Here is a 20,006-nt window from a genome sequence, read left to right as displayed (position 1 = left end):
CTTATGTATTTTCAAGGCTTTATCTTAGTAAGGATCAGGGATACCTCATTATATAAAAGGAATGAAGGCAAAAAAAAGTGGTAGAAAGCACCTGGAAGACTAAGGTTGAGGAGGAGAAGAGAATAGGAAAGTCTCACCAAATGGTCTCAATATTTTCAGTGAAATGTGAATGTTACCAGTTGAGAGAGTAGATGTGAGGGAACCCAGGTAGCTATGAGGACAGATGAAAACATTTGGGAAAGCCATTGCAATGAGAGGGATAGTGAATCTGTAAGAGGGATATGAAAGGATTGCCTTTCTGTGGTGATATTTGAAATTATGTAACATTTGTAAGATTATCTAGTATTAATTTGTGGTGGATCTTAGCACAGTTTTTTGGTTTCTCCTCCTTCATACTATTTCATGAAGTAGAATAAAGGCAAGGAGTAATTTATAGATTAAGCCTGGTAGGTCAATTTTAGTGAACAAGAGGAACAAGGGGAAAATTACATTAGAGTTAAAGTGGCTCACTAAGGGTTTACACCAAGAAAGAATAGTCAATGCAGGGTGATAGCCCAAGAAAGAACTGTGGTATAAGGAGTAGAGTAACAGTGAAAATGAAGGAAAGAGTTTTAATTAGTAAGGCTGAGAGAGTAGAAGAAAAACAGTAGATTGTTATGAGATAATAGAATTTATAAGTTCATAAACATGGAAGTGGAACGTCTGTGAGTGATGGTAAAATGAAGAGTATGACCATTTCTATGTGTAGCTTAGGTGGAACAGAGGTATTGATCATGAAAAGAAAGGAAGTAGAAGTGCTTGAAGTAGCATTAATATGTGTCTTGAAGTCCCCCATTTAAAAAGGAAAAACTATGAACCTGACACTGAACTTTAATGAAATGAGAAGAATCTCCTAGAGGTTGATAGATAACAGCTACCATGATTTTCATTGGGTAATAATTATGGATTTAGTTAACTTCAATGGAGGAGAGGTCACTGAGTGATGATAAAAAGTGAACTTGGAAGCAGAAATGGGGAAAAAGAATTCCAATTACTCCGCCTTGGGAGTAAAGGAAAGTGCAGCCAGAAAGGATGTCCAGAGACTGTATTTCTCAAGAAGGGTCTATCTTAATGAGAGTCAGAAGAAATGAATAGGATAGGAAAAGATTAAAATGAAAGTCAGTTTAGTACCTTTTGAGCATATTACTTCATAGGATACTACCATGATGTTGAACCCTTAGTAATGTTAATAGCTTTTCTAGTTTTATTTGGTGATGATTAACGAATTGATAACTAGTTACAACTAGTCAAAAGCTCGGTGATTTTCAACCACTGGATACTATATAAAATCTATTCTCTCTTCTCCATTGCCATTTCCTAATTGCATTCCCCTTACTATTACCCCTTCAATGTCACATTCTAAAACCACATAAAATGTGGTGTCTCCTAGCATGTTTGAAGCTCAGGCAAGGATGATCAGACAGACTTGAAGGAATAGTATTTCTTTTCACTCCTGTAGGTTGCCCAATCCAGGACAGAAGATAGGCAGATGAAGACATCATGCCATTTCTTTGATCATCTGCTTTATGGTTAAAAATCAAGTGAATGAAAATTGTCTTTACAAATACAAGACCCTTTAAAAAATGGTATCTATCACGTTTACCTAAATCAAAATTCCACAAATATTCAACCAGTATACTGCTAACATGGTGAGCATATGACAAGACAGAATAGAAAGACAGCTGGCTTTGGGGTGAGAGAAGGTTGGTATGAAGTCTTTCCTTTGATCTATACTGGCTCTGTGACCCTGGCAAAGTCCCCTTACTTATCAGTGCTTTGAGAACTATGTATTGCAGAAAAAAGGTCCATCTGCATGAGAAGAGTGAATTTCCTCACTGGGAGTGACAAAATTGGCCCTGGATGACAAGGTTGTACTGTGCCAGCCATCTATGAGGATGGAGCCCCCAAGCAAGATCTGTATTCTCTTCCCTAAGTTCCAAGTATTTACAAATTTGTAGCCTTCTTATTTCTATATCCAAGTACAACAACATGCTTCTTGTCTTCTTGGCATGTTCCTTCTGATTCCTTTTAATTTGAGGCTTTTGTTTTGGGCATTAAAGAAATTATTTCACTATATTTATTCCTTCTTCTTGTTCAATCTGAGTTATCAGAATTTACCATGTATGCTTGTCTATCTGCTTGCCGTGGCTCTTTGTGGAGTCAGGTGCTCTGTTTGAACAGGTGGGCTTTTTGCATATTCATATTGCAAGAAAATATTGTACCAAGTTAAACAATTTCCTGTTTTGTTTATTCTTTTTCCAAATGAAATAATTAGGCTGAGAGTATATGACCATTGCTCCAAATATTTTTGTTCTTTTCCAGTAAGAGTAATGTCATTATAATTTTAAGATGTGAAAAGATAATAGGTGTGTAGTTATATATGTGTTTGTATGTACAGTGTAATGCAAGATTTATGCAAGATTTCTTGCATTTACTATATTACCCTAGGCCAATGGTCCGCAATGTTTTTTGGCCGTGAGAGACATAAAGGGCTGCAGAAGGAGGAGGATGGAAGGCACTCGAATATGGGGTGGGGGCTGAAGGATCCCCTGGGGCACATCCTGGGACTGGCTGTTTGGGAGGTGGAGCCAGATATGGCTAGAGAGCCATATGTTGCTAACCCCTGCCCTAGGCAATCCTGTCAGTTAAAGGAATGAAACTCTGGCCTGGCAGGTGCCAGTCCCAGGAGCTGACAGTTGAGCTGGGACTATATAAATCCCTGCAAACACAACCTGGGGGTTCTGATTTCCTTGACCTCACCCAGACACCCAGCTACCCCTGATTTTCCCTTGGGGACCCGGGAGTGATTGAAGGGAGGTGGGTGTGGAATGTGGGCAGGATTTTAGCTTAGAGTAGCCTAGATTAGAGACCCCTAAATCAATTTAGCAAGTATATCTGTTTAGCTGGTGGATCATATAACATCAAGGCAGTGTCAGATTATCTCTGGCTGAGGGCTGGTTCCCTCAGCCTGACCTTATCTTCTAGGTCCATTGCCAACACATGCCAGATCCCCTAGCAACAGCTTCTTAAGACCCTAAACTCTATTTCCTCAGTTTTCCCTCACCTGTTAAAATAAATCCGTTAGCTTGAATCTGAGAGTTTCTGTAATTATTATAGCATCACCTTAGGCTAAAGGGACTGAGGAGAGGAGAGAATATCAACTAGTTGAGTTTAAAGAAAGTAGTGGACTAAGCCTCCATTGTATCAAGGAAGTTGAGCTTCACTTCCTGTTGAGTTCTGCTTTCACCCAATATGAAGGCAGTTACTCTGGCAGGGAGGGGCCACTCACTCATCACCTTAAAGGTGCCTATAGCTAGCAGTGAAGATTGACTGGGTACCACAGCTGAGGATGCTCATCACTGACAGCTCCAAATCTCCTGCTACTGTAGTTACAGGCTCTCAGGCCCCAGGTGACTCACTTATACCAAGAGCTACATATTATTAGCTACTTTATTCACCTATTACAAGAGGCATGTTTATACACGTGTACACATTCACACCAATGCATGTGTACATGTGTATGTTTATATGAATACATATTTACATATATGAGATCCATATGGAGCATGGCATGATAGAATCCCAAATTGAAGTTTAGACAATGATGGTTCAAATCCTGCTTCAGCAAATTAGTAGCATTGTGAACTACAAGTCATAAACCCTGTTATTGAGTTTTATCAGCTGTAAAATCAGGGTATAATGATATATGTCGTACCTATGTCACAGGATTGTGTGAAGATCACATAGGGCAGTGTATATACACTATTACAAAAGCTTTAAAGGTCTATCAATTAAGAGTTTACATGTTTGTATGTAAATACAAGTTTACACATATTTCAATATTGATGATACATATATACATATATATTTACTTTATATATATATGTGAATTCCAAATCATCCATGTGTGTATGAAGTGACAAATGTAGGTTAAATTAGCATCCCTATTTTAGGAAAATTTCTCTTTTAAAAATATTAAGTACATGTTATCTAGATTTTCAATTTCTGTTTAATTCAATGTGGTATAATACAGGAAACCTGGGAAATACATGCATTCCTGTACAGTGTTTTTATCTACATGAAAGAAGTATCCAAGTCTATTATATTTCTCATACCATTTGGATCCAGTTTGGGAATAATTTCATCCAATGTAGCAGTTGGTACTTTAGTATCTGCAAGAATTAATATACTCCCCAGAGTGAGAAATAGTACCATGTCCCAGACACCATGAACATTCAATAAATGTTAATGAGCTGACTTTCTCAGAAGCAGTGACAGATTCAATTGGGGAAGGCAGATCTTTTGAACTCAAAAATCAAAAATTCAGCAGACCCAACTGATAAGAGCTACATTTTTTTAGGAATTCAGAACTACATAAAAATATAAGAATTACATTCCCTTTTTTCCTGCATATGTGTCAGATACAGGGAAGTCTAAGGAGTTTACAAGAAAAGCTAATATCTTTGAAGAATTAGAAACTAAAAACAAAATTCATGGTTTGTTTATTAAATTTAAATGTGTATTAATACAATATTCTCTAATCCCCAAATCAATGTGAAATAAAATTATTTTCATAGAATAAATCATGGACATCTTACCACTTTTCTTTCTAGAGTAGATTATACATTTAGAGCTAAAAGGGAACTAAGAAATCATCCAATCCAAAATTTTTATTTTACAAATGATAAAACTCAACCCTGCAAATGTCACCCAATTACTAAGTGGCAAAAATGGATTCCAACCCAGCTATTCCAACCTCAAATCAATTACACCTTGTAGTTTCATCTCACTCTGGAAAGAAAAATGAGTGGACCACTTTAATGGGAAGCACTTCTCATCTCCAAAGTGCTTTCACGTTTGAGGTTTATCCACATTACAAATGCTATCTTTTAGTGGATATAAGTAATCCTTTCCTCATCAGCCCTAACCCTCAAAAGCCTGTTCCCCAGAGGATCACTAAGATGCCATGTAATTTGAAAACCTAATGAATTTCCCCTTCAGATTCCCTGGATCAGGTGACAGATTGGAAAACAACTCCTTAGTCAAAACAGAACCAAAAGATAGATGATTGGACAGACAGTTTTGGACTTCTGCATAGCTCTGTTCTTACATCGTACATTTGACCTACAGCTGTGCTCTTAGTTATAATACATATATATTTTTTAAAAGAAAATACTGATTATCCAACAATTCAGCATGGGGAGTGGAATAAGTTCTGAGAGTAAGGAATCAGCCAAAAGATCAAAAGAACTTGAAAAAAAACTTCAGGAAGATGCAGAGCGAGATGCCCGAACTGTAAAGCTTCTCCTATTGGGTAATATTGCTTAATTCATATTAAGATTAATTTTCATATTTTAAACAATTTCAAAGGTGGTGGTTTCACTAGCTTTTATTTTCAAAAAGGAGAGGTAGATCCTTAAATACAAATCATGTATTTTTGTGAAATACAAAAAATAATATTTTATATTATTTTATTCATGCAACTTCATTAAAATACAGCCTGAACTATCTAGAAAGTAAAATATCAATGTCAGAATAACTTAAATGTCGCATCCATTAAGGATGTTTAGAAGGCATATTTAAATGTTTAACTTTTGGACAAATAGCAACAGACCAAAAATAAATACAATCACATCAAATTCACAATGCCAAAGCTAAAGTTTCTATCCATTTAATAATATACTCTCATAATTTTAATTTTGAGACCATTTCCCCATTCATTTCATTTGTTGTTCATTAGATTTGGGTAGTTGATAATCATAGGAGTAAACATGTTAGAATTTGGTTTGTGTGCGTATTTGTGCTAATGCTCCATAATTCAAATAATGTTCTTTTTAGGATATTATTGAACACATTTTATACTGATAAAATCAAATACTTATTAGGACTATGAATTCCCTTAGTGAAAATTGAATTTTGTGGGAAAAGTGTACTGTTTCTTAACTATACTGTCACATAATAATGATGATGATGATGATGATGATATCTTTTATATTTTACTTCAAGGTTTCCAAAGTAGTATGTTTGGCATCTAATTTTATGATTCCATATTATGCTTCACTATAACTAATGTTTTACTTAAAGTCAGTTTTGCAACTTTTAAAATGTCTTTAATCACATGCTATAAAAATTTATAATTTAAGTTTGTTTCCATGGAAATCCTTATAGAGAACTAGCCAAAAAGTAAGAAAAATAATGCATTTTAAATTCCTGTTATTCAAAGTTATTCTTTCATCTTCTGAATAATAATAGTCATTACATTATTCTTAACTTTTCCCCAGACTTTGAAAGAAAGCACAAGTAAGTCTTACTTGTGTGAGCTGTACATGTAACTTCTTTTTCCTGAATCTTGAACTTTTCATTTCAATGGTCACAAGTGATCAATTCTTTGGCATTAAATATCTATGATGAAAAGGTTACCAAAATTGGAATTCTCATGTAAGAAGTAGAGTCGATTCATCCCTCCCCAAGATATATAACAAAAGAAGGTAATAAAGAAGAATAATACTCTTTGGTGAGATTTTAGGATAGGAAAACTGAATTTTTCCTTTAGATTTAGGAATTGGGACTTTGCACACTATAATGATTATTCATTTTGTGTATATTTACACATATGTGTGTATATATATATACAAATATATATATGTATATATATATATATATATTTTTTTTTTATTTCCTGAGGAATGAGTTTAGTTTAAATTATCCCTGGAATCCATAGAAATTATGGTGTATAATGTAAAAGAAAACATTCTTTTTATCTCAGTATGGATTCCTTGATCATGAATATTACCACAGCATTGGCTTGTATTCCTTCCTTCATTCAAACAATCTTTGTTAAGGGTTTACTTTGGACAAGGATATGATATTTATTAAATACTAACTCTGAAGGCCAGTCTGGACGGGTGGAGAGAACGCTGGCCTAAAAATAAGGAAAACCTGTGTTCAATTCCCCCTTCCATCACCAACTGGCCAAATGTGCTAGGGTAAGTCATTTACAGTGGTAAAATTAAAAGTCTGGTCCAAGAAAAAAATTATCTATATGAAAGATTGTGCTCTAGGGATATGAATGTAAAATGACTCGGTCTCTTCTCTTGAGCACTTTGCCTTCTACTTGATGGAGATACTAAGGAGAGGTGCACAGATGAGCCTAAAGCCAGTTGGGACATCACGGAAGAAAAGTCGAGCTCCAGACACAGTGCTCTAAGGAGAAAACAATTACCCCCAAACAAACACATACACATTAAGCACAGAGAGTAGATTTATAAGACCAGCAATCTCATCCTTCTGTTTCTTTTCAGGATATTTTTAGAGGTAGCTGGTATAGCAGAAGGTTAACTAACTAGGTGGCACAGTGAATAGAGTATGGGGCTTGGAGTCAGTGGGACTATTTTCCTGAGTTCAAACCTGACCTCAGACATTTATTAGCTCTGTGACACTGGGTAAGTCACTTAACCTGTTTGCCTCCATTTCCTCATCTGTCAAATGAGGTAAAGAAGGAAATGGCAAACCACTCTAGTATCTTAGCCAAGAAAACTCCAAATGGGGTCACAAAGAGTCAGACATAACTGAAAACAAAAACAAAGGGTGGCAGAATGACTAGAGTACTAAATCTAGCTATGTGACCAATGGGAAATCACCTCACTAGGAGTATTTATAATTGTATTTATTTGTAAAGCACTTTGAATTCTTTGAAGCATTGTTGAAATGCTACATTATCACAATCAGTATAATCATCATCGTCACCTTCATTTTAGTTACTTGGTGGCAGGTGAGAGGGGTGGAAGAAAAAAGGCAAAAAGGAGAAAACTGTCTATTCAAGGATTATATTATTTCAACATCTTATCTTTTGCTGCAGAGAAAGCAAGTTGATATAGTACACTGTGTATAATAAAGTCAATATGTTGTTCAGTCATGTCCAACTCTTTGCAACTTCAAGAACAATATAGGATACCAGGATCTTCTTGGCAAAGATACTTCAATGGTTTGCCATTTCCTTTTCCATTTCCTTTTGTCAGAATTCTTCACTAAGACCTGTACTGCTTGGATAAATCTGGATGACATCGTTCATAGATCACTGAGCTATGCAGATCACTCTACCACAATAAGGCAGTGATCCAGAAGGGGAAAGTCTGGAATACCTGAGTGCAAATTTAGTCTTAGACACCATGTGGCTCCAGGCAAATCATTTAATCTATACCTGCCTCAATTTCCACAACTATAAAATGGGAATAATACCTTCTTTCCAGGGTGCTTAAGACTATGACATGAAATAATATTTGAAAACAACTTAGCACAGTGCCTGCTTTATTTTTATTTATTACTTATTTATATTTATTTATTTATTTATTTATATTATTAAGTATGTACTTTAAAAATGTTGGAAAATCCTTCAATCTTTCTCTCACTGACTAGAGCACAAGACTTGGAGTCAGGAAGACATGAGTTTGAGTTTGAATCCAGTCTCAGAAACTTATGAGCTGGGTCTCAGTTTCCTCATCTATAAAATGATGAATCAGACTCAGTTGCATTTCAGATCCTGCATAGATTTCAATCTATAAATCTATGAATATATTTAAGGCACCTACTGACTATTTTCCTTTCTAAAATTCACCAGTCAGGTTCTTACTGTTTATAGAGAAATATGTTTGGTGCTAGGAAGCAAACAAAAATAAATAAGACATAGCTTCCTCCTCCTAATCTAAATGAATTCAGTTCCTTTATTCTTTATTTGTAGTGGTTATACACTCCAAAAACAATGGATTATGATGCATTATATCCCTCTCCTCAGGATCCATTCTGGTTCTTTTTTCATCATGCTTATGTAGCCAAGAAACAATCAGCCAAGTATTCTAATAAAATTCTAAGCAATGTCAAGTATGGACAGAGAATTATCTTTCTTTCATATACACAAGTAATATAATTATTGCCCATCCATTGTCTATTGTCTTTTGCTGTTGTTATTGTTGTTGGGGGGTGAGAGTCCTAAGGCACTAAGTGAAGGATGGAGGTAGGACACAAATATTGCTAAAGATAATTTTGTCCTTCTTGCCAATCTTATTCCACCAAAGGCATAGTTGTGCAATTGATCTATATCACTTAAGTTGAATTAAATGCTTATAAGCCATATAATTAACTTTCTTAGACTGGTCATTTTCATTATATTCTGATTTTCATGATCTAACTGTTCCATCTGATTTGGTATAACTATTCAATGTAAGTTGTCTTCTCTATATTGGCATGATCATCAAACATATCATTTAGATAGAAGACATGATTACAACATATCATTTCCTGTGGGAACCTTTTGGACTTGCCCCCATCATTCTTATACTGAACCACTGATAGCTAATGAGCACTGCTAGACCTCTTCTTTCAAGTTTCTGAATGTATGAGGAGGAACCAGTGATCAGACTTATAAAGGGTGAAGCACATCACTTGTCCCTTCCTTCTATTCATTGCTACAAATCACATAAAATTAGCCAGAGAATATTTTTTCCTATATCATATCTTTATGAAGTCCTCTGGTCTTTAAAGATCTTCATATACTGGCCCCTTCCATTCTTTCTACTCTTCCTTGCATTCTATATGCCTCCATGAACTCAATGATGATCCAACTAGATCCTTGCACGTACCACTCTATCTCCAATCCCTTTGTTTTTTCATTGACAAGGTCCCATGCCTGGAATCTTCTGTCCTTATCACCATCTCTTAGTTTCCTTGGCTTCCCTTAAGTCTCATCTTCAACATGAGGTCTTTTCCTGGTCCCTATAGCCAAAAGTGTTTTTCCTCTGAGACTATGTCTCTTCCATCTATTTTTGTCTTATATTGTATGTAGATATTAACATACATTATGTACTAACTTAATATGTGAACTCTTTAAATGTAGGGAATTTTATTTTATTTTATTTGCTTTTTGATATCTTCTTTTCTTCTTAACATTGCTTCTGGCATGTAATATGCTCTTAATAAATTGTATTTTATTGATATCTTTAGTNATTGCTTCTGGCATGTAATATGCTCTTAATAAATTGTATTTTATTGATATCTTTAATAGCTTATTAATATCTAGGTATCTAAATACAGGATAGGTCCAACACTCCACCTACAACAGACACTGAGATATGTGAACATACTTTTATTTTTTATTATTTTTTAGAAAAATTTTCCATGGTTACACGATTCATGTTCTTACTTTCCCCTTCACCCCCTCAAATCCCCCCCCCATAGCTAATGCGCATTTCCACTGGTTTTAACATGTGTCATCAATCAAGATCTATTTCCAAATTGTTGATAGTTGCATTGGTGTGCTCATTTCGAGTCTACATCCCCAATCATGTCCGCCTCAACCCATGCGTTCAAGCAGTTGTTTTTCTTCTGTGTTTCCACTCCTGTAGTTCTTCCTCTGAATGTGGAGAGTGTTAGATCCCTCAGAATTGTCCCAGGTCATTGGACATACTTTTAAAGGACATGTTCCATTTAGACTTCACATTTGCCTTCAAAGAACCATCAAAAAGTCTATCTCATAATAAAGGGATTATCTTAAAGACAGGTCCTGTTTTACTGCTTTTATAGATTAAATATAGTATTATAAAGCAGATGTCACTCTCTTCATCAAAAGACAGATGGGTAGTAAATGCTAAACATGAAATTTATATTTTAATAATATCCTATAACTGCCATTGAATCTCTAATTTCATGTGATTAAAAATCAGACTATAACATGGCAAGAACAAAGATATTTGAACAGCATGCTTAATGTTAAATATACAAGTTGTTCTAAAGTAAGATTTTGAGGCAGTGGTTAATTGACAAATTTGAAATAATTTATATATATATATATATATTTTGTTGTTTGCTTAAAGCTTTTATATACCATCAAATTATTCATTGTTTATCCAAAGGTTCTTTTGGTGAGTTTCACTCTACCTGTCTGTTTTGCATGAGGCTTCTCTTTTTGCCTATTCTATTTTGAATTTCAGGCAGAAGCGGTCCCTCCCTTACTTTGGAAGCCATTCTTTGTAATACAGAATAAAAGCGAAAAGGAAAATAAAGGAGTTCAGAAAAACCAACCAATACATCAATAAAGTTGATGGTCTATTCAATGGTCCAATGCAGTAACATCCCATTCCTGCAAAGAAGAAAAGGAAGTGTTTTTCTTCACTTTTTCTTTAGGACCAACCATAGTTATTGTAATTAAAACAACATTCTTTTTCTCCTTTCCACCTCTCTGTTTCTTTGCCTCTGTATATGTTTCCTTCTTTCTCTCTCTCCTCTCAGTCACTTTACCTCTCTCTGTCTCTATCTCTCCTCTCCATCTCTGATTTTCTGTCTCTGTCTGTCTCTCTCCTTTTCTCCCTTTCTTGTTCTTTCAGTATACGTTGTATGCTCCTCAAGCATACTATTTCCTGAGTAAAGCATATTTTACTCTGTACTACTTCATGTTTTCTCAGGTATTCATTTTTAGTAGGATTACAGGCCCTCCCTCATCATTGGTGTTCTGGTTTTCTTTATCTGCAAATGGGTAATTAATGCTATTTTTGTCATTTTTATAAAGCTGAAATTGCCAGAATTATAAAGAAATGGAAGACCACTAGAGTTTTGGAAGCATCTTATCCAATTTCCTTATTTTAAATATTTTGTTCTAGTTATTTGCAAAATAGAGTTACGATTCAGGGTATTATATGAGAAGAAAAAACATCCTATGTGGTCAGTCCTAGACTATGTCTACATGACTGTATCTATACTCTGAGCATTTCAACATGGTAAGTCCTGCCTCAAGTTAAGATCCATCAGCATTGCTTTTAAGAACCTAGTATCAGCTTTTTGCCATGATGAGATATTGAAGTATTACTTTAATGAAAGATATGATAAATATTATAGATTTGTGGAATTCAAATCACAAAAAATACTAGAAATCATCAAGTCCAACCATCTCCCTTTACAGGTGAAGAAATGGAGTCCCCAAAAGGCTCAGTTAATTATTCAAGGTCACACACATTGGCAAAGCTGAAATGCTCTGATCTAAAATTCTGTGCCTTTTCCAATATTCCCTGTCTCTCAAATATATTACCAAGTATGTTTTTACCAGCATTTAAATTTTTATAAACTATTTCTTGAGCTATCATCACTTAAAGTCCAATTGTAGATATTCAGAGGTATATGCACACACATACTAGTGCCCAAATGTATTTTTTCACTTGTCAGATGAGATTATACAGGAGTTCTATGACCTTCATGGTCATAAAACACTTCAAAGCCCAACTGTTACTTAGGAAGCATGTTAGGTCTGTACTTTTGAAGGGTATATGGAACTAAAGTCAACCATAAAAACACACCAGCCCATGATTTTACCATCAGATGCATTTTGGAATTATGCAAGGAAAGTTATAAAATCATTTTTACTCTTTTGTCCAGCCAAAGTCTGTGTATCTGATCTATATCCCTGAGGGAGATAATTAATAGCAAGAAAAAATCTAGATATAAATATAAATATTTTAGCAACACTGTAATAGTATAGAGTTGAAAAGAAAGTACTCAGTGATTGAAAAAATATGGTATGTGAATTGTCATAAGGAATAATGAAGAATTCAGAGAAATGTTGGATGATTTTCAAGATGAGAATGCAGGGTGAACAAAGCAGAACCAAATACATGATTATGACAATAATATAAATGAAGGCAAACTTCACTGGTTAACAAAACTCACACAAAAATATTAGATGATGTTTGCTTTAATTTAGAATAGTACCTGGCACATAGAAAGCATTTGCTAAATATTTTGTTAATAATGAATTATTTAGCTGTTTTCAGGGATTTGATCACTGTCATGGTATAAAATGTAAAAAAAAATCCAGTAAAAAGAAATTATATTTGATGGATAAGAAGAACATCATTTTGCCCAGGATACCATAGATTTAACAAATATTATCCAATATACATTATATTACTTCAAGAGAGAGACAGAATCTCTCATACCAACTCATCAGAGAATACTGAACATTTAACCCTAACCCAAAATTTCAGATATTCCCAAACTAGACCTTATAGAGTCTAGATTTCTAGAGGGGAATAAAGAACTAGAGCAAGTATGTGAGACTCATTCCCTCCCTGAGATTCTACAATTAACACCTCTTCTAAAGAGTAATGAAAATAGCAATTTCTGTGCAACAAAAAAATGATAGAAAATATGACTTGCTGCTTATAAGCATGAATCTAATTTTCTAAGTAACTCAGATGCCAAAAGCATAATTTCAAAGGATTGCTAGGTTTTACAGCAATGTTAATTCGAATTTTTATATTTTTCTCTTTCCCTAGTTATCATGAATTTATCTTAAAAGAAAAACAAAACAAAATTCCCCTCACCTATAACTCAAGAGCTAAATAATTATAGCTAAACAAATCACCAGATTTCTAGTTTAACAGCAATTAGCAGATCTGGTTATTTATTCAACAAATATTTGTGTTGAACATCTTACATAGATGTACAAAATGTCCTCTGAACTTCAAGAATTTGTAGAATAAGGCATGGAGTTTAGCACTTGGAAAGTGATGAATAAATGTTGTTAGTTGATTAAAATGATATATTTTAACATATTTCTCTCTATACCCTATTCAGAAATTAATGCTCTGAAATATTAAAGTGAGTAAAATTTTATACACATATTTATGTATGATCATTAAAGAAAGTTAAAACTATAAAATAATTCATTATTACAATAACTTCTATTAGATACAGGTCTGTACATAGGAATTCTAGACAAAGGGAGATCCAGAAATAGTTATGGGGGCACATCAAAATGCAATTGGGAATTCAAGGAATGGGAACTAATTCCAGACAGCCCTAAATGGACAATGCCCCCAAATCATCTAATGTTAAGGCCCTGATTAGTTGCCAAATACTATACATATAACAATATGTATGTATATATAATAACTATATATATAACAACACAATAGATTGAAGAGGACATTTCTGGGGCAAATAATGGAAGAAATGGGAAATAATTGACTCTTTACCCTTCTGCCATAATCACAATACATAGAAATGAGCTTGATAGCCAAAAAAAAAATTAACTAGATATGTGCATCAAAATCTTCATTTACTTCTGCCTAATTTGTGATCATACAGAGTACATAAATTTGCATGGATTGTTTGACAGAAAAAGGAAATAATTGAGTGACTAATAATATTCTACTTTCCTGTATCTTTAAATTTCCATTCTGAATCATTATGTCTATCTCTAGGTAATGCAATTTTAGCTTCTTCCTCTGATTGTGAATAATTATTTGGAGAAATAATCCCCTCTGCTCAAAAGAAGACATATTTCTCAGGGGCAGAAAGGAGAAGAGCCTCCTCTGTTCTCTGCTTGGAATTATCCACCCAGACAAAAATGAGAAATTTTAATTATGTTCTAGGATTTCTGATTTAACATAGTACCTGGCAAAAAGTAGTAATAAATGTTAGATGAGTTGACCTGAATCATACCCCAGCCTCTGGTATAAGCAATCAGAAAGAGTGGCAAAAAGCATCGAGAGCTGCTCCAATCCCTGGCCCATGTTCTGCTATTCCCAACTCATATTCATTTTGACTGGTCTGTTCTAATGATTTCTAGCTTCTTGGTATTAGAAAGAGAAAAAAATGATATCAAATTCAATTCACAAACACTGATTAAACATCTACTAAGAGCAAAAAGTTGAGCTAGGCTCTGGGGATAACCAACTAAAATAAATAGTTCTTGACCTCATGAGCTTACACATGATATATATATCAATTAAGATACAAAATAGAATGTGAAAATGCAAAGGATGCATCCAGACAAAATACCTTAAGAAAATTTGAGGAGGAGTTATAATTTTCAGCTGTGGGGTAGATAGGTGGAAAGGTTCATAGAGGAGGTAACACATGGGTTGGACCTTGAAATTTGAAAAATACATCAACATACAGAAAGTCTCTTTCCCCCTACTACTAGGTAGTGATAAGTTGAAAAATGTATTTAGTTGGCTAAAGAATATTAGTCATTGTTCTGTGGAAAATGTACATTTATTTCTTGTTGAGTTGTGAAATATAATTTCCATGCTTTTAAAGTATAATGCCTATATTTTCTGAACCAAAAAAATTATATTCCATGAGCTATTGGAGTATATATCATTTGAAAAGCTCTTTTAAAAGAATACTTTTAAGAAAATCAAACTTTCTTAATAAATATGAGCTATATGATGTATGTCATACTTCTAAGGCTTTCCAGAGACAGTACTTTCATTTAAGAATAGCTACCATGATAATATTTTTAAATTATCTGAGAGTTGAGTTTTTCCCTACCAGGTAAAGGTTTTTCTCAAGGGTATATCCTAGTCCTTATTTTCTTTTCTTTCTCTGTTCTCTTTTCTGGCAATATCATCAGATTTAACTAGTCTCTCTTTGTAGATGACTCCTAAACTTATATGTCCAGTCCTAGTATTTTTTCAAGCTTCAGTCTTTTTTATGACAGTTGGAAAAAATACTTTAACTCTTCTTAGCCTCAGTTTCCTCATCTGTAAAATGGAGGTAATAATAGGCCATATCTAACACAGTTGTTATTGTTGTTGTTGTTGTTTTGTGTGTGTGTGTGTGTGTGTGTGTGTGTGTGTGTGTGTGAGAGAGAGAGAGAGAGAGAGAGAGAGAGAGAGAGAGGCAGAAAGAGAGCTTTGTGAACCATAAAGCACTATGTAAATGTTAACTATTAATATTAAAAGTTTCATAGTTCATAAAAATTTCAGGCCACACAATAAATACATTAAAATTCTCTTCAAGTAGCTGACGTATGGGCCATATCCTTCCATTGTCCTGTCTAAGGGAATGTAACAAATTGATTGATGGTAGGATGTAGCCCTGAGAATGTTAGGATCAGTTGTTTTCATCTCTATGTCAAAGGAATAAACAATGTCCTTACTTAATATACAATCTAAATTTGCTGTCAATTAGACTTCCGAGGTTTCATTTAAACAACTTTAACAGTTCTGGGTGAAGCTTTTGGAAAAGGAAGAATAAGCAATAACTTTCCAACTGACTATAACTATCCAAGAAGGTCATGGGACAGATATTTCTTAATCAGGAAGGCGCCTGAGAGATCATCTTGTACAACCATCTTATTTTGCAGATAAGGAAAGTGGAGATTAAAAAGTGACTTGTCCAAGATCACACAGATAGTAAGAGTCAGAAACAGGATTTGAATAAAAGTTCTCTGACTCTAGAGACTAAATATATATATTTACTGTAGAAGATCCTAATGGCATTGATTTACTGTTCCCACTTTTTTTTTGCTTCTTTGTTTTTTGATCTTGCTCACTTTTAGTATAATGAACTCCTTCAGATCAATGACTTTTTATTCAGTATTTGTTTCATCTTTATATCACCAAAGTCAGCCAAAGTGCCTGGGAAATAGTAGGCACTTAATGGATGCTCATTAATTTTAAGTGAATTGTTTTCTGTTCTCTTTTGTTCTCTTTCTCTCAACTACTTCAGATTTGAGCATAATGAAATATAAACATCTCTTTTGGTTATTTTCACTGTAGGAAACATGTATCACTTTTACAAAGTACTCAGACATTAGAAACATCTTTGGAGTTTTCCAATTGTCAGTCTCCTGATGAGCTTAGCAGGTGGGAATGAGGTAGAGTTGCAGGGGAGTCACGTGTAGTCAAATAAGTAAGATGACTTCTCTTCATCACGCCTTCTACAGTGGCACTATCAACCTTGTCTCACCCATTACAAGCTTGGCATTCTTCTTTGGATTATTTGGCTCCAATAAGTGAAATTCACCTATTCTTTTTTAATTTATTTTTCATTATAAACTTCATAACCACCACCACCACCACCACCAATAAGCTTCACTCTTGAGTCTCTAATTGCTATGAGACATTTTAAGATGGATGTCCCCAAACACCTTAAATTAAAATTATCTAAAACTGAATTCATTATCATTCTTCCTAAACTTTCTTCTCTTCCAAACTTGTCCATTTCTTTTAAAACACCTCCATTCTTATTGTTTCTCATATCTGGAATCTCAGCAATATTCTTAACTCCTCCCTTTGCCTTTCCCACATATACAATCAGTTGACAAATCTGGCTGTTTCTACATTCCCAATTTGTCTTCCATCTCACCCCTTCTTTCCTCTCATTTAGTTACCATTTAACAGGCCCTCATTACTTCTTACCTAGATTGTTTCAACACTCTTTTTATTTATCTCCTACCTCAAATCTCTCCCTTCTCTAATTCATTCCCCACACTGATGTCAAAATAATTTTTCTTAAGGGCAGATCTTAATTTTTGACTCCTATTCAAATTAGTTTCCTGTTGCCTCTAGGATACCAGATAAACTACTATGTTTAGCTTTTAGGTCCCTGGAAAAACCAGCCCCAACATATCTTTCTGGTTTCATTGAATACTATGCTCTGGCCCGTACTCTATGTTCCAGGTAAGCTGACCTTTGCTCTGTCCCTGACCCAGGACACCATCTCTTCTCTCTCTAATTTTGTGGTGAGAATCCTCTGGCCCCAGAATGCTTTCCCTCAAACTTACTACCCTTCATAATTTTTAATTTCTCTCTTCCTTAAAGATGCAGTTAATTTTTGTTGACTTTATTTAACAACAAGATTTATAGCTTAAAAAAGCTATTTAAATCATCTACCCAATCTGATTTAGATTTAGATTTACATTGAGCTGTTATTACTTTTCTAAACTATTGTCTCTTTGAGGAAGACTGTTTTCCCCACTAGGTTACCATGAAACTCAGTACCTCCACTAGAATATATTTTCCTCTTGACTTTCATCTATATGTCCTACTTCAGAATGATAAGGGTGTATTGGATCCTCTCCAAGGTCTATGTCCATTAGAGATTTATGTTCTTTCTACTCCCCAATAGATTGTCTAGTTCCATAATTTAAAACCATCTAACATCAACAGGAGAATAATGGTATCTTAACAAGATGGGTTTTTATGATAGGGAGAAAAATAGAATTATTAGAAGTGCTGCCACATTTTCTCAAGAGCTATTAACTCCATGCAGCTCCTTATATACAATATGGGGCCCAGAGCATTTTCTATCTGCAGTCTACATTGCCAGATCAAGGATATATAGTAATCTGAGCAATCTGCACACTTTGCCCCTCTCCAACTTATATGGATTGCTAGGTTGTTCAGTGAACATTGGTCACATTGAGAACCTACTGTAATAGTCTCAGGCTTGATAAAAAGGAGGATGATGTTTTCTGAAAATAGGAGCATATAAAGAATCTATAATTTCCTCTAGTGAGGAACATTCTTCCATTTTGAATTTCGTGATACTGGCAAAACATGTTTGATAACCATATGTCCCTCAGTTAGACCTCAGTGAATTAGGTTCATCAGAAGATAACTGAACAAATTTATATCTGTAGTAGCCAGTACTAATTATAATACTTTAACAATTAAAAAAGGATTTTTTTCTGATCCTGAGAAACAAGAAAAGTATCTTGTTAACATTAAAGTCTTCTTTAAACATCTCATTGTCCATAATCATCATCTTTTTTTTCCAGAATTTCAAAGCAGTATTTTCTTTTAAAAGGATTCATTTCTATGATCAGATCATAAATGTTTCAGCCTTTTGCCAAATTCTAGTTAGTAGATTTCTTTTTAACATAAATGGCTTTAAACTGTTCTCTGTTTTGGAACAAAATAGATAAAGATAATGGCACAGAGAGTTAACTACTTGGAGACTTTCACAATTTCCCCATGGTAAAATGGACTATTTGCAACATACATATTTGCAAGTTCCAAATGCAAAGCTAATTATTTACAAAGTTGCAATTATTTACAAAGGATGCCAGATGGCAGCATCAAATAGCTTTGCATAATATATTTTTTTAACCCAAACTGGCAAAGGCATAATGTTTTCCAAAACCAACATGATGGAATTTAGAGAACTGTTTTGCATAAATTTTGTTGTTTGTTTTGATTCATTTGCTTAAATTAATCAGTGCCACTTATACAATATTAGCTTAACAAAATATATTCTGAGATGAGGTGAATCCATCAATGATGGTATAATATCGTGTCTTCTTCAATAGATGCTGTTAAGGTTTAGCACATAAAGATTACCATTTTATGTGGCAATTTACATATTTTCATTGAAAATGTTCAGGCATTTTCGTTTTACCTGAAAGCCTGAACTAAGTTGTTTGTGACTTGATGCTTTACAGATTATTATATGGGTCAACAAAGGGGATCAATGGAAATCAGCTTTCTGAGAAAATTAAGAGGGAGGAATTAGAGTAAAGAGGTTTGTGAGGTAAAGATTCTAAGGAACATTGCATAGAGAATAATATTAATATATCCATACATTTGAATGGATTTCAGGCCTCATCAATACAGGCATCTTTTACCATGTTTTAAATTTAATCTCATTTATTCCTGCCCGTCCTGTGCTACTCTTACCCAATCCTCCCAATATCATAAACTATGCTGAAAGACTGCCATCATGAAGATACTAATGAACAAATAGCCTATCAGTCATTCCTCCCTCTTCCGACATGTTAAATCTGTGCATTCAATAAAATTATGTATATATATATATATATATCAATAGGACAACTGCTAATAATTCTTGGCATTTATTGAATTATTTTCAATAATAGTTTACTTTCACATACAATGACTCATGTGATCCTCATGACAAACATTCCTATGAACAAAGCCAGACCTTGTGGAGTGGACCAACTTTTCCCCATGGTCAACATTTAGGTTTAATTTTGTAATTTCCAAACACTTATCCCAAATGTTTCCAAATATTGATATTGTATTTATATATGTAAGTGAATGATGTTGATTATATTGTTTAATGTCATCTGAACACAAGTTCTGGTAGGTTCTTCCAAGTAGAAAAGCTTTTACCAGAACTTGTGTTCAGATTATATATATATATATATACAGAGAGAGAGAGAGAGAGAG

At 34.2% G+C, this 20,006-nt stretch overlaps 1 protein-coding gene across 1 annotated transcript in view; it reads left to right on the top strand.

Moving 5' to 3' along the window:
• The first annotated feature begins 5,235 nt into the window (after positions 1–5,235).
• The window catches only part of GNAT3 (G protein subunit alpha transducin 3), a 78,261-nt gene continuing 63,490 nt past the window's right edge, over positions 5,236–20,006 (top strand). The window contains exon 1 of the mRNA XM_044677925.1: positions 5,236–5,353. Within this exon, the coding sequence (XP_044533860.1) occupies positions 5,236–5,353 (118 nt within the window). The remainder of the gene's footprint in view (positions 5,354–20,006) is intronic.

This window comes from Gracilinanus agilis, chromosome 5 (assembly GCF_016433145.1).
Source record: "Gracilinanus agilis isolate LMUSP501 chromosome 5, AgileGrace, whole genome shotgun sequence".
Lineage (NCBI taxonomy): Eukaryota > Metazoa > Chordata > Mammalia > Didelphimorphia > Didelphidae > Gracilinanus > Gracilinanus agilis.
This window is presented reverse-complemented; position numbering and strand designations above follow the sequence as displayed.